This window comes from Dermacentor andersoni, chromosome 8, assembly GCF_023375885.2.
Source record: "Dermacentor andersoni chromosome 8, qqDerAnde1_hic_scaffold, whole genome shotgun sequence".
Classification (NCBI taxonomy): domain Eukaryota; kingdom Metazoa; phylum Arthropoda; class Arachnida; order Ixodida; family Ixodidae; genus Dermacentor; species Dermacentor andersoni.
In genome coordinates, this window is record NC_092821.1 from 150431804 (window position 1) to 150446640 (window position 14837).

Consider the following 14837-nt stretch of genomic DNA (forward strand, 5'->3'; position numbering starts at 1 on the left):
AAAACAGAGACATTTACCAAGGCCTCCCTTGTGTTTTAGGTGAGGATGAAGAGTGGCAGACAGTTGCAGAGCTCGACGGCAGTCCACGCACATCGTACGAAGTGAGCTTCCAGAACCTTTTGCCATCGACGGACTACACATTGCGACTGTTTGCTCGCAACCGCCTCGGCATCAGTCCACCAGCTTATGCCCCTGATCACGTGCTTACACCAAGTGAGCTTGCCATCTTTTTACTTATGTCTGTCCTGTCATGGTTTATGACATGTTGACCTCACTGTAGACTGGCTGCCTGATGGGGCCGTGTGGGGAAACACTTGAGAAGGAGCGTGCATCAATAGGCTGCATCAATCGGCTGCATCAATAGACTGCATTGTGACAGCATAGTCTATTTTTAAATATGAAGTTGCAGTTTAGTGATAAATACTGTAGGCATCAACTACATCATGAATCGTTCTGTTTACTGTGCTATACTGTTACACAAAGGACAAAATAAAATAAACGGACACACATGTGTGCAATTGTGTACATGTGTGCTAGTTTCTTTTATTTCCTCCTTTGTGTAACATTATAACACAGGAAACAGAACAATGTCATACCAACTAGCCCAAGTCAAAGCCTTATTGACATGGTGAACACTTTTTTTTCTCTCTTTTTTTATGTTACAGGAGACAAAGTATTAGTGCTGTGGAAGGGGAGCTGAAGGTTTTGCTGTATTTCAGAAAGTAATGTGCATATTTCAGAGAATGAACAAGCACCAGGGAAACAAATGAGATAAACATAGATCAGCGCTTTTATGGGGGAAGCATCTCACCAGTGCCTCAACTTTTAGTGCCCGTCTGATGGTTTGCTTTGTTTGCATTGTGCGCAGACAAGCTCTTCCTGGAGTACAAGCAACGACTGCCGTTCTACAGAGAGCCCTGGTTTTTGGTGGTACTTGCTGCTGCAAGCATGGTAGCCATCATCCTGGTTGTCGCTGTACTGTGCGTCAAGAGCAAAACTCACCAGTATAAGCAGGCATGTTCCTTTTCTGCCTTGAGCTTTCGTTGTCTTCTATCTTCCTGGCCTTGTGCTGAACATGAACTTATTTCTAGGCTTTCCTTTCCGTTTTTGTGCATGTGTATTGAAGTTATGCGCAGTTTTGCTGGTGCAGCTGAACCTCAATATAGCAAACTGTCATTTAACAGAACATCCGTACAGTAGAGTTACGTTAATTCGACTTCTGTGAATTCAATCTCAACTGAAGGTTCTGGCCATCACCAATGCATTTGTATGAGGTAAAACTTTAGTTATTTTGATTCTGAAATTGGCCCTCGCCAGGTAATTTGAACTTGATTGATCAGCACACATGCGCGTGATCCCGATGGTGACCCCAATGGATGCACTGTTTATCGTAGCAGCATTTGCACTGAAGCCTTGCTCTTAGCCTGTTTTCATCAGAGTTCGATGTGAGAATGAAAGCTCAAGCTGAATTATTGCAATATTTACCTGACTCTAATGCACAGCTTTCTTCAAATTGGTTTGAAAATTGCCTGTGCATTACAATCAGATACAATACAGATATTGCACTTGCAGCATTCGCAATAGCCTACTGTCAGAGCCAGCATCACCGACACTACATTACAGGATGACTACAGAAGTGCTTGCGTAGGTTGGCAACGACGATGTGCCACTTTCAGATTTTAACCCTTTAACCCCCAATCCCGAGCTTTACTCGTCATGGGAGGTACCAATATCACAAATGACGAGTCTTACTCGTTCAGCCTGATGCTGTGCTGCTCCCACTGCCAAAGGCGAGTTGCGGTTGGTAATTGGCTTTGGGTTCAATTTTCAACTCTAGATGGTAGTACAAGTCCAGAAAAAATGTAATCAAGTATCAAGAAAATATATTTTCAGGATCAAAATGACATATAAAGATCCATGACTACATAGAGAAGCATTGGGAAATTTTATTCCAGAATTATTTTGGGGGCTATAGAGTTCAGTGCAAAAGCTCATTCAAAAGATGAGCCATTTTACACGCTAAGCTGTAAAACAGAGTTCCGTCACATTTTTTCCTGCGATTTTCTACTGGTTTGCTTCTGGCTCTAAAAGTTACTCAACAAACACAAGCACTTTCAGTTTTTCCAGGGCTGGCCCAAGTAGCTCTGTTTACATTTAGCAGACATTCATGGCACCAGCTTTCTTTCTTGGTGGGGCAAGGTAGAGAGCCAGTGGGCACTGCTCTTTGGTTTTCTTCAGCTCGCTTCTGGTGCCCTTGTCATTGCATCACGATTCGCAATGTGACATCTGCATTACTTATTACTTCTCAGTTTTATTGACGGGAAAATGTAAGCTGGTTAGAGAGCAATTATGAAATTATGAGTTTACTGGCACTAAATTGCAGGAGATGCAGCAGAGCCTTCGGAGTGACGACCAATTAAGCTTGAATGACCAACAGGCAGCTGGGTTTGGCAGCCCTGAGCCGCCGACAAAGCGTACAATGACTCGCGGGTCACTGCGTAAACCATTGCCTGCTTTGCGGTCTCCACCACGGCCCTCCCCAGCAAGTGTGACGTACTCGGATGAAGAGGACACCAAGGCATATGACGATCATTGCGACAGCAGCAGCCTGACTGAGAAGCCCTCGGAAATGAGTTCGTCCGAGTCGCAGGTAAGCTGGTCACCACACCATACATGTGAATGACGTGTACAAACACGTACCTACATATTGTCACGTTGCAGTGATGGTTAAGAACCAGACAGTAGCAAAAAACTGCAGGTCACGAAGCGAACATTTTATTGGGTCAACCTGTGCCCAGGAATACAAGTGACAGTCAAAGTACAACGATAGCTGCAAGTACAGTCGGGAATCACTGAAATCTGATCTGTCGATCAGATGCATCGGCTATTTGTACATGACTCATTGAATTTTCCAGCATGATCACTGGTGCTCGCGCAAGTTCTAGAATGTACACCACTATTATCATCGCGCACGCAGTCTGATTAAACAAAGCTTTGTGACAGCATAAACAACAGATAGAACCAGTGATAACATTCGAGAAACTTCCAATACTCAAAGGTGTGTCCTGTGCCGGGTGATAACATGGAACATTTGTTAGCCAGTGAAAGACGGTCACCAGGAAACAAAAATAAGTACAACTAGCAATACAATTGAACCTCGCAATAATGAAATTGGCGGGAAAAGCAAAAAAATTTGCTTTTGCAAGAATTTCGTTGTTGCAAAATGAGACAGCACAGATAGGTAATGCATCGCAGACCGAAACTTTACTGTCAAAATTTCGTTAGTCTATTTTTGGCAAGCTTGCTTGAGGATATAGAACTGCAATGCCGACAGTACAAAATGCGCAGCATGCGTCGATCAGCAGTAGCAGCACTTCTGTGGAGCAGTATTCTTGGCCAGTTGTTTTCGGAGATACGATTACTTTTGCGGGATCTTGCGTAACTCAGCATTGGACACGACAACAGCGCTGCACGCATGCAGCAGCACTTCTCTAGCACACGCTGTCACTCCTAGGGGCCGGCATGTCCAGTGCCAACCATGAAAGTGATTGTTTCTCGTATACCCGAAGGAAGTCAATCGAGATTACGGCCCCTTCGTACAAATCTACGCCCGGCGCCGAATCTGCTTGCAATGCCTGTTAGATGGCACCACAACCAGTGTTCTTGAAGCAAGGAATGCTTATTTCTGGACGATCGTTTAATCACGGCACAATGTGTGGCACTCTATGCTGCGACCGCCATCTCAAGCGCCATAAACAGTACCACGTCGGTGGGATGTGGATGGTCTTGTTTTTTGCTGTATTTTTCTCACTGAGGCGCCACCCATTACGCACTGCACTAGGTGTGCAAAAACTGTCGTCACATGTTGGTGGCAACATATATGCTGCTTCAAACAGGTGATCAACAAACAAGATGGAGGCCACGACACGTTTTCGGCGCGATCACTTCCAGCGCTTTGTTGTTTTTGTAAACAGAAATGGTAACACCCACGCAAGTGTAATTTGGTGGTATTTTACGCAATTTTATTGCAAAGCAATCGCATGTGAGCACATTTTGGAGCCTGCTAGCCTTGCGCGAGTAGGTAATATGCGGGGTTACATTCTGTCGAATTTCGTTGACGCAGAATTTTAGTACAGCGACATTTCATTGTTGAAAGGCACGAAATGTGTTCAATCCTATAAGCATTCACAGGGAATACAAAAATATTTCATTGTCACGAGAATTTTGCAGTCACAGGATTTCGTTATCGAGGGTTTTAACTGTATAACCAGAATCAGCTAATGGTCTCTTTGTGTGTTTTTCAGGGCTCAGACAGCGAGGACGACACCAAGGGTGACCCACACTCTTTTGTCAACCACTATGCAAATGTCAATGACACATTGCGACAGTCTTGGAAGCGCCAGCGTATTGCTAAGCCACCAAGTTACACCGACTCAGAGCAAGAAAGCAGCGCTGCCATGTGCCTTAATGGTGGACGTGTGGTTCTCAACAACATGGCTGGTTCACGGGCACCACTTCCTGGTTTTTCGTCTTTCGTATGAGGCAGTTTTCCACTCACTTCAGAGGCTTGTTTTCTTCAGTGTGGAGAATGCCCTTTGCGAGTGGAAGAACTATTCGCTGAAAAAGCTGCATCAATGTCCATGCATTGTGCCCTTTGAGGTGGGTCTTGCCACGGGCAATTTGGAAGCTTTCCTTGCCTCTACTTTCTGAAAAAGATAGTTAACATAGGAGCAGATTCAGCAAGTACGAAAGGAAAGACGCCTGCCTGTTTACATGTGTTCATGGTACAGTCTACATTAGGGACTGTTCTTGTTGTTTGCTGTGCATTCACACCCGCAAGCTACATCATTGTCGTTGAAGCTACAGTTGCATGAACAAAGACACTCCGTCCTGATCAACATGTGAGCTACATTGCTGGTGTGCTGCCTTTTATGAGCTAATAGTGTGCCTTGCCTTCATCTGTAGGATAAAATAGTACTCGTTATTTTTTTAGCAAGGCAGACATTACTTTTGGAGTGGCGCCAGCTTGTGCTCTGTTGGTGATAATAGTGCTCTTGCTAGCTTCTTAATGAAGAAGCTTTATGGTAGTGGAAAATGAAATAATGAAATGCAGGGTGATTTTGCTTTTGGAACATTCACTGCCAAGGGGGTTTCATAGCCACTTAGAATTCTCATAGGAAACATTGTGCAGTTGGTTATTGAGATGTCATGTATGTTGATTGTTGCTCAGTGTGACAGCAGCGAAAATCAGTTTGCTGTTATGCCTTCATGTTGTCTTCTTTTGAGGAAGACTCGTCGTGGTCATCTTCCACGTAACAAGCAGTGGCTAATCACTTCGTCTGTGGAGCTACTTTGGTAATGTCATATTGTGACAGAATTATTTTTCTTACTTTTAGTAATTTTATCTGTAATCATACTCTCATGCCTTTACGAAGTGTTGTTGACACTAAGTGCCTCAACAGTTTCATTACATTTGTGTGGTGTAATGTGTTTCCCACAATGTCGCTAAAGCCCAAGCGAGGCAAAACTTTTCCCAACTTGAATTCTCTGCAGGGCAAACACAGGAGAAAGTTGGGCCAGAATTTTACATGTGGAAATTCAACAAGTTGTGCATTAGAAAAGGCTTGAAAAAGCACAATTTTTTTTACACCAAAGCTAAAATAAAAGCCCCACCATTTGCTGGAAGTGACAGAGAACCCAGAATCCGTCCATCTGCTCATTTTCATGCAGACTGTGTATGGCAGTAGCATATACTGTGTCTTGCTCATTTCAACAACAATAAATGCGAAGCATTGATTCATAAAGGCCGAACATGTGCACACACACGCATGCACATGCACACAATCAGAATGCACAACGTTAGAGCCTGCGTGAATGCTTTTTCTCTTAGTTAAGTGACGCAGTCAGTTCTTTCACATATCACGACACTTGAGTGACAGCAGACCCTGAGACACTCCCTTCACCAAATTCATACATCAGTCTGATCATATTCATAAAGGTGACATGGCCAGCGCACTCTTTGTAAATGAAACGGTAGGCAACTGTTCTTTTACACATAATCACCCATCATAAAAATTGCTTAATGTAGGGAATTGAGAGAGTGGCATGTTGTTTAGCTGAAACACAACATGTTCATGGATATTGAGCCAGAACTGCTTGATTTGGTCAACTCTTGAAGGGTATGCCACACATAGGTTCAGCATAAACACCAAACCAACTAGCCCAGCTTGTTGCCATTAATGCAGTCAGTACGTGCGTGCTGCCCTACCAGCGAGCTTTGCCAGGAAAGCTGCCATCTGCAGACATAGGACAGCACACACTTGTTCACCGTTTTACTTCTGAGCTTTTGCCCAGTGTTTCATTGGCAACCACAACTTTCCAGAAAGCCATTGCACTTGCTTGAGCATTTTTGCCACATTTACGAATGCTATTAGTAATGGACAAGGAAGTGTATTTGTTACTGGTGCCCGTCTCAAAACGGCGGCAACATTTCTATGCCCAATCAAGTAGCTACGGCTAGGTACACTAGTGCAAGCTTGCCGTGGGCTAGAAATGCCACCGAGGCAGAAGGAAACATTGCTTTAACTGCTTAAAAAACGTTTTGAAATCAGCACCCTCACAGCCTGTGTTGGAACTGCTGTGCCGGGGCTAGTTAATTCATCATAACAAAGTTGTAGCACGCGAAAACAGGACAAAAGTTTGCACACACATACAACAATTTGTTTGTCTCCCTTTGTACTGGATTAGTCAGTTGCGGGAACATGCATTGGCTGGTGAGCCACTACTGCTCTGGTATAGCAGATTTGGAGCATTTCCTTTTTACAACACATTCCACCAGAGCCCTTCTGGTCATAAAAGTTTGCCAACTGTTAATAGCTCATTCCAAGAATTGCACTTTTGTGTTTCTTGCATAATCAAAGGGTTCAGCAAGTTCAAGGCATATCAAAGAGCCAGTTATTGCAAGAAACCGAACAAGGTGAAAATTGCTGGAATTTGAAAATGTCTTTATAGGTGCTTAGGCATGTGATAAAGGAGTGTGGCTAATTTCTAAAATTACACTGTAGCAGTTGTTAAATGTTGAGCAAAATGTTGTTAGGAGCTCCCCAGAAAACAAAAGGTTTGCAAATGATTGCTGTAAGAAAATGATGAGAGCTGGTAGCATGAAACGTGATGGGGAGATATGGTATGTACTTTGGATCTTTGGAGGAAATTGGGCAAATGCTTTGGTTCACTCGGGTGGCACCCAGAACTTGTTGCAAGAGAGGAGGACGGGTCAGTGCCTGCCAGCACACTAGGGGATTTTTTGGGAGAACCTGAATCATGGCATGAACCTCTAGGTGTGTCAGGAGTGGCGTGATGCGTGACATTGTGCGAGTTGATGAAACAGCATAAGCTTGGGGGCCTCTTACTATGCCAGATACCAAGGCCAGCTGATGCTGCTATTTGCTCGCTTCTTGTGTGTGTGTGTGGAGGGGGGGAGGGGGGATGCAATACGTATTTCTTTCTCTTGCCATTTGTGGAGTGGGAAAGTAGCTGCCAGCAAACATACGATAGCATGTGCATTAGTGGAAGCAAGTTATGCTCGAAATCAGGAGCTATCTTACAGAATTTTACGCAGTTTCTCAGGTTGGTGACAATTGGTTTGCATTACAAAAAAATTTGAAATATTGATGTTCTTAATATCGAGCTTTGACTGTAAATTGATTTCATCTGTTCCGCATTTATTGTGTAGTAGGCAATTTAACTTAGCAAGTGTGTGCCATATTGTGCAATTAACCTAATGGACTACTTTGCTTATGCAGCATCTTTATATTTAATTTTTCAGCTTTGCAACGAGCATGTTTTTGATATACTCAAAAGTAAGGGAAGTGGGACTTTTTTGCTTACTGTAAGTGCATATAATTTTGAAATTTGCCTAAATTATAGCCCAGTTTTGCTATTTTAGCTCATACTTCAGCTGCAGTTTGTCCATGCCTGTTTGGTACCACTATTCTACCCTTTAAATATAATAAAAGTAAAGTCATATTGATAGATAAAAAAAAAAAAACTTGTCACTACTTAATGACCCATCCGTCCAGTACATGTGTTTGACATTTTAATCTAGCAAATATAAATTCAGAAAGCTTTGAGCCATGCTCTGTCTCGAGCCTTCTTACACTATTTTTAGAGTGAAGTTTATTTTTTACCTTTTACTCGAACATCATTCCAGGTTTTAAGCATCCAGCAGGTGTTGCTAAAGAATTTGCTATTGACATCATGAAAGCAGAGTTTGCCATTGTGAGTAGGGAAAATGATTCCCTTGCAGAAAGTTTTGGCAGGAATTACGTGACTTATCTAGTAGCTGTATTGGCTTTCCTACCATTAAACAAACATTCCATAATGTGCATTACTGTACAAGAACTGTTTCAGAATTTTTAAATTTGTCTTGTATTTCATATCTGTAATTAAATTGCCAATCTTCTCGGAGTGCTTGTATATTAAGTTTTCTAATAGAACTTAAATGTTCACAAAAAGCTTGCTTCACATATTGAGCAGCATAACTGGGTATGTTTATATATAAAAATAGGCAAAAGACCAATAAAGAAGAAGCCAGCAATTAGTGTTAGTGTTCTTTAGCTTGCAACTGGAAGTGAATCAACGGATGCTCATTTATGGAGCTTGTTTATGAGCAGTAATGTTGTAGTTTCTGTGTACATAAAAATGAAAGCAATGCAGTACACACACAGCCTCATGCGCCAATAAGGTTGGTTATACTTTCAAATGAAGGTTTTTGTTTCCTCTAAATGCCAATACTGCAAACTAATTGGAGAACAAATCTGTAGAGCAGTCGTGACATAAAGGCATGTTTTATTAGTTCAGAGCAACTCCTCAGGCAAGAAATTAAATTTAAGAAACTGTTATCTCTATGTGGAAGCAGTATCTCCTGCAGCAGAAAATGTATGCCTCATGCAAGTTGTGGTGATTCAGCCACATTGAATATTGAATGCTCAAACTGGATATGAATCGAACAGATTCTTTTCACATTCGGATAGCAAGAACTTTTTGATTCATATTCAAAACAATAAATATTCCCAGACCCAATTTTGTAATGTGCACTTCGTGTACATTAAAGGGCAACTCCGGTGATTTTTCGATGTCCTCTGATCTTAATAAAATTTTGAAAATTTTGAATTTGCACTCTGATTATCTCTGCCAAACAATACTGCTCCAAGTCACTTAGTTTTTCTGAAAATGAATTTTAAGGATTGGTTGTGTTCCCGACTCGTGACTTTTTACTGGCCGCCCTGTGTTTGTGACGTTGGAGACTACACCGCCACTGTCACTGAAATCATCGCTGAAATCGCCACTGTCTTGTTCGGAAAATCTGTAGAAGCTACCTGTGGCGTCAGGAGACATCATCAGCTTTGCTTCTTTGGCATTAGCGCCACATGTACTGCGTGTTTAGCATGCATTCTGTGTGTTTGCATTATGGTAGTGTAGGGTCTGACATTATCAACTCATCGTGACGTCACATGAAACAGCTACCCGTTTCAGTTTCGGTATCGTGTTTATTAATTATCTAAAATTATTGATGAATTTCTAAGCAAATTGAACCACCTTACCGGTGACACGACTGCCAGTGCCATTTGAAAATGACAATATGCTAACATGGTTAAAAAACGCCAGAGTTGCCCTTTAAGTTGCTCTCTCTCCTCTCTCTCTTTTAATACTTCATTTCTTCCTCGGGCATGATCATGATAGTGAAGTTACTTGACTGTATTGTCCTGAGGTACGAAGAGGTTCTTTTACTATCGTTGGGTGCTATCACTTGCCGTTTTGTTTAAGCAGCTGCCATAGACATTTTGCCATTACTTCCAGTGTCATGGTGATTGCAAATCTGTTATTTTTAGCATCATAGCATTTCTTGCAATGTCTGTAGGTGGATATTTTTCTATTCGCAATACTTTCAGCAGTATATTTATTCTTGTCTATGCAACTCTTGTATTTGTTGTGTGACACTTCGAAGAAGTCAAAATTATTCTGTACATAGATTAAGTTTTGCTGGTAGCAAACAGCCTTGTGCAACCACATGTATTATGCACTTGTACCCAGCTCATTTGCTGCCCTTATTTGTAGCTGTTTGTATATGTATTTGTGTGTTGCAGCTTCATAATGAAAGGATTGTGAACTAGTGCTTGGCTTTGACTCTGTTGTGTTCTGATTGTATTAAGTATTTTTTTTATCTTTAATCGTGCCTGACTGCAAAATATGTCCAAGAGCATATTTAAAAACTGCAGTTGGTCAATGCCATGAACAATGCATCCGCTGCACACAGCAACATCTTCATCCACTTCTGATGCTCTCGCAGCAGCAAACCATGACAGGTGCTTTGATAATCCTTGCAGCATGTCAGCTTCTTCACAAGACCCAATAGCAGCCGGACATGTGACAGAGAAAAAACAGCCAAATGAAGGAAACTTTATCTCCACAAAAGATTACGGAAACGACATTTACTTTTTATTTGGCACATTAGATAACATCCTAGACCTTGAAACCTTAGAAAATATTCCAGCATCAGAGCGCCCTAAACAGGCGACACTGATCAGATGGGCTATCTGCATCATATCTCTATTCAAACAAATTACTTAATGAAACCAATCAATGTTGTAACTTTTCAATTGTTCTTAATGCTACGTGATATAGCATAGTAATGATAGGGACAGTTTCCATGAAGCTTTATTCTTTCTTTATTATTTCAGACATGGAAGGTGCAATACAATAAATAGCACTTAGACATCTCATGGCTGGGGAAATGGGAAAGAGCTGCTGTTATGCAGCTTGACACTGCTCCCATCCTTTAATTCAGCAGTAATTTGGCAAAATGAAGCACAGAGCATATCTGCAAGTTTGTATATTTAACATGTACCGCTGCTACAAGGCAACATTCCATGTCCAGTCATTCAATTTAAAGCTTTAGCACCGTTACTTGCCTTGTTAAAGAAGTGGTAGTTTTGCCCGAAAGGAAAAGCATTCATTGCGATAACAAATTAATTTAGACTGGTATGTGCAGTAAGATTAGTAGTTTTGTCAGCTGCATAAACTGCTGTAAACATCCGTTTACTAGCTAAATTTACTAGCTACCTTTACTAATTTACTAGTTTACTGGCTACCCCTCCCGCTCTCTTCGGCATAACGAAAAAAAAAAGGTGATTAAAGTGATTGTGAGGGGAAAATGCCTTGAATCGGACCCACTGTGTAAGAATTCTGACACCGTTTCCGGACCGCACGAGTAGCCGCCTAGCCATGGAGGAAGGAAAACTTTCCTTGCCCGTCGAAATTAATCTCGCAAAAAAGGAGTGGCAGACGAACTGCATCTGCATGCATCTCCGAAGCAAGCACGCTTCTCTCCTGTCTCCCGACCTAAGAAGTTGTTTTCTTCGCCATCCGCCAGATGGCGCAACGTGTCGGATCAGCATTGGCTCCCGTCTGCAAAATCTGCTCGTAGCCGAAAGCAGTTCCTGCTTTATTCTACAAAATGCAGGCAAGTACCGATGTTTAAATACATCTCAAACAACTATTTGCCACACAGCGATAACCGTCATCTGCCTTGCTTGCGTTTCCTTTCTTGAATACGCTGCGCCCGCTACTTTCCTGTCGGGAATGCCTATGTCATGCTGATAACGCGCATGCCGTTCGTTACTGGAAAGTACCGGGCTCGCCGCGTTAAAGAAAGGAAATGCGGACAAGACAGATGATTATCGTTGTGTGGCAAATATATACCCCAAAGCGTGCAACTGTTCTTAGAATGTACCTCTTTACCGTCCCCCCTTTCAATAAAGTTTATCACCACCACCACCGGAATGTACCTGCTTAGAAAAATTGACACCCTTTGGGACTTATCTTGTCCCACAACGATAATCGTCATCTGTCTTGCCCGCGTTTCCTTTCTTTAATGCTGCGGGCCCGGTACTTCCCAGTCATGAACGGCATGCGCGTTATCAGTGTGACGCAACATTCTCGACAGGAAAGTAGCGAGCGCCGAGTTTTCAAGAAAGGAAACGCAAGCTAGGCAGATGATTATTGTTGTGGGACAAATATACACCCCAAAGGGTGCAACCGTTTTAAGAGTGCACTCTTAGGAAAAGTTACACCCTTTGGCTTGCCCCTTGTGCCACACAACAATAATCGTTATCTGCCTTGATGCGTTTCCTTTCTTTAACGCTGCGAGCCCGGTACTTTCCAGTAAATAACGGCACGCGCGTTATCAGCACAGAACAGTTTACACCCTTTGGAGTGCCCCTTCTGATAACGCGCGTGCCGTTCGTTACTGGAAAGTTCCGGGCTCGCAGCGTTAAAGAAATGAAACGCATCAAGGCAGATAACGATTATTGTTGTGTGGCAGAAGGGGCAAGCCAAAGGGTGTAACTTTGCCTAAGAGTGTAGAAAAATTTACACCTTTGGGGCTTGTCCCACAACGATAATCGTCATCTGTCTTGCCCGCGTTTACTTTCTTTAACGCTGCGAGCTCGGTACTTCTCAGTCACGAACGGTATGCGCGTTATCAGTGTGACGCAGCATTCTCGACAGGAAAGTAGCGTGCGCTGAGTTTTCAAGAAAGGAAACGCAAACAAGGCAGATGACGATTATCGTTGTGGGACAATATAGACAACAAAAGGTGCAACCGTTTTACACTCTTAGACGAATGTACACCTCTTGGGGTGTATCTTCCACACAACAATAATCGTCGTCTGCTTATTGCTTGCGTTTTCTTTCTTGAAAACGCCGCGCCCGCTTCTTTCCTGCTGGGAATGCTGTCATGCTGATAACGCGCATGCCGTTCGTTCCTGGTAAGTACGTACCGGGCTCGCAGAGTTAAAGAAAGGAAATGCGGACAAAACAGATTACGCTTATTGCACTCTACACTCTTAAAACGGTTGCACCCTTTGGGGTGTTTATTTGTCCCACAGCAATAATCGTAATCTGCCTTGCTTGCGTTTCCTTTCTTGAAAACTCGGCGCTCGCTACTTTCCTGTCGAGAATGCTGCGTCACACAGATAACGCGCATGCCGTTCGTGACTGGGAAGTACCGGGCTCGCAGCGTTAAAGAAAGGAAACGCAGGCAAGACAGATGACAATTATCGTTGTGGGACAAGATAAGCCCCAAAGGGTGTAAATTTTTCTAAGAGTGTTAAAAAAGTTTACACCCTTTGGTGTGCATATCTGCCACACAACGATAATCGTCATCTGCCTTGTTTGCATTTCCTTTCTTGAAAACGCCGCGCCCGCTACTTTCCTGTCGGCTATGCTATGTCATGCTGATAACCCGCATGCCTTTTGTTACTGGGTAGTACCGGGCTCGCAGCTGTTGAAGAAAGGAAATGCGGACAACACAGATGACGTTTATTCACTCTTAAAACGGTTGCACCCTTTGTGGTATATATTTGTCCCACAACGATAATCGTCATTTGCCTAGCTTGCGTTTTCTTTTCTTGAAAACTCGGCGCTCGCTACTTTCCTGTCGAGAATGCTGCGTCACACTGATAACGCGCATGCCGTTCGTGACTGGGAAGTAGCGAGGCCGAGTTTTCAGGAAAGGAAACGCAAGCAAGGCAGATGACGAATATTGTTGTGGGACAAATATACACGTCAAAGGGTGCAACCATTTTAAGAGTGTATACACTCTAAAAAAAGTTTGCACCCTTTGGGGTGTATATCTGCCACACAACGATAATCGTCATCTGCCTTGATGCGTTTCCTTTCTTGAAAACTCGGCGCTCGCTACTTTCCTGTCGAGAATGCTGCGTCACATTGATAACGCGCATGCCGTTCGTGACTGGGAAGTAGCGAGGCCGATCGAGTTATCAGGAAAGGAAACGCAAGCAAGGATGACGATTATCGTTGTGGGACAAATATACACTCCAAAGGGTGCAACCATTTTAAAAGTGTATACACTCTAAAAAAGTTTGCACCCTTTGGGGTGTATATCTGCCACACAACGATAATCGTCATCTGCCTTGATGCGTTTCCTTTCTTGAAAACGCCGCGCCCGCTACTTTCCTGTCGGGAATGCTATATGTCATGCTGATAACGCGCATGCCGTTCGTTACTGGAAAGTACCGGGCTCGCAGCGTTAAAGAAAGGAAACGCATCAAAGCAGATGACGATTATCGTTGTGTCGCAGATATACACCCCAAAGGGTGCAAACTGTCTTTAGAGTGTAAGAGTGCACCGGGCTCGTAAAGAAAGGAAATGCGGGCAAGGCAGATGACGATAATCGTTGTGTGGCAAATATACATCCCAAAGGGTGCAACTGTTTTTAGAGGGCGTGCGTTCCAGTATCTCTTATCAAGACCGCTCCATTGTTGGCGGCAGCAGGGGTCAGTTAACTCGCGAAATTACGAAGCCGATATGATTGATAGGTTAGGGGATAACTGCGTTTCAAACCATTAATTGGCCTTTCGATCGTCTGAACAATTGTCCTATCAGCGTAAAGATAGGCGAGTCATGCAAACTGCGCATTTGCGACGATTCCTGATTTTATGTGTACCAAGTTTGTGTCCTCCATTGTGTCCTCGTCATTTCGCGCGCTATAAGCCTCATCTTGCTACTTCCGGCGTTTATAGTTAAGCAAAGCGTAGCCTTGAAGACTAAGGAATGCAAGTTGGACATAAGGAGGAGTGCTGACGAAGGCAACTTTGCATTTTTTTTCTTGACAAACAAGGCAGGTATAACAGTGCGAAGTCCTATAGTGAACTATCTGGACCACAATATGCAATCTTGCTGCAAAATTTGAGTTACAACAAACGATCATTAAGTGGAAAACGCACGTATCTCCGTACCTTAAAAGCAGTGGTAAA

At 43.0% G+C, this 14837-nt stretch overlaps 1 protein-coding gene across 2 annotated transcripts in view; it reads left to right on the forward strand.

Moving 5' to 3' along the window:
• sdk (sidekick cell adhesion molecule) overlaps positions 1-10174 on the forward strand; it is a 121140-nt gene extending 110966 nt beyond the window's left edge. For both annotated transcript variants that reach the window (XM_050173428.3, XM_072290055.1), the window contains 4 exons: positions 40-213; positions 869-1014; positions 2384-2650; positions 4305-10174. In XM_050173428.3, the coding sequence (XP_050029385.2) occupies positions 40-213; positions 869-1014; positions 2384-2650; positions 4305-4541 (824 nt within the window). In that variant the 3' untranslated portion in view covers positions 4542-10174. The remainder of the gene's footprint in view (positions 1-39; positions 214-868; positions 1015-2383; positions 2651-4304) is intronic.
• Positions 10175-14837: the final 4663 nt, after the last annotated feature.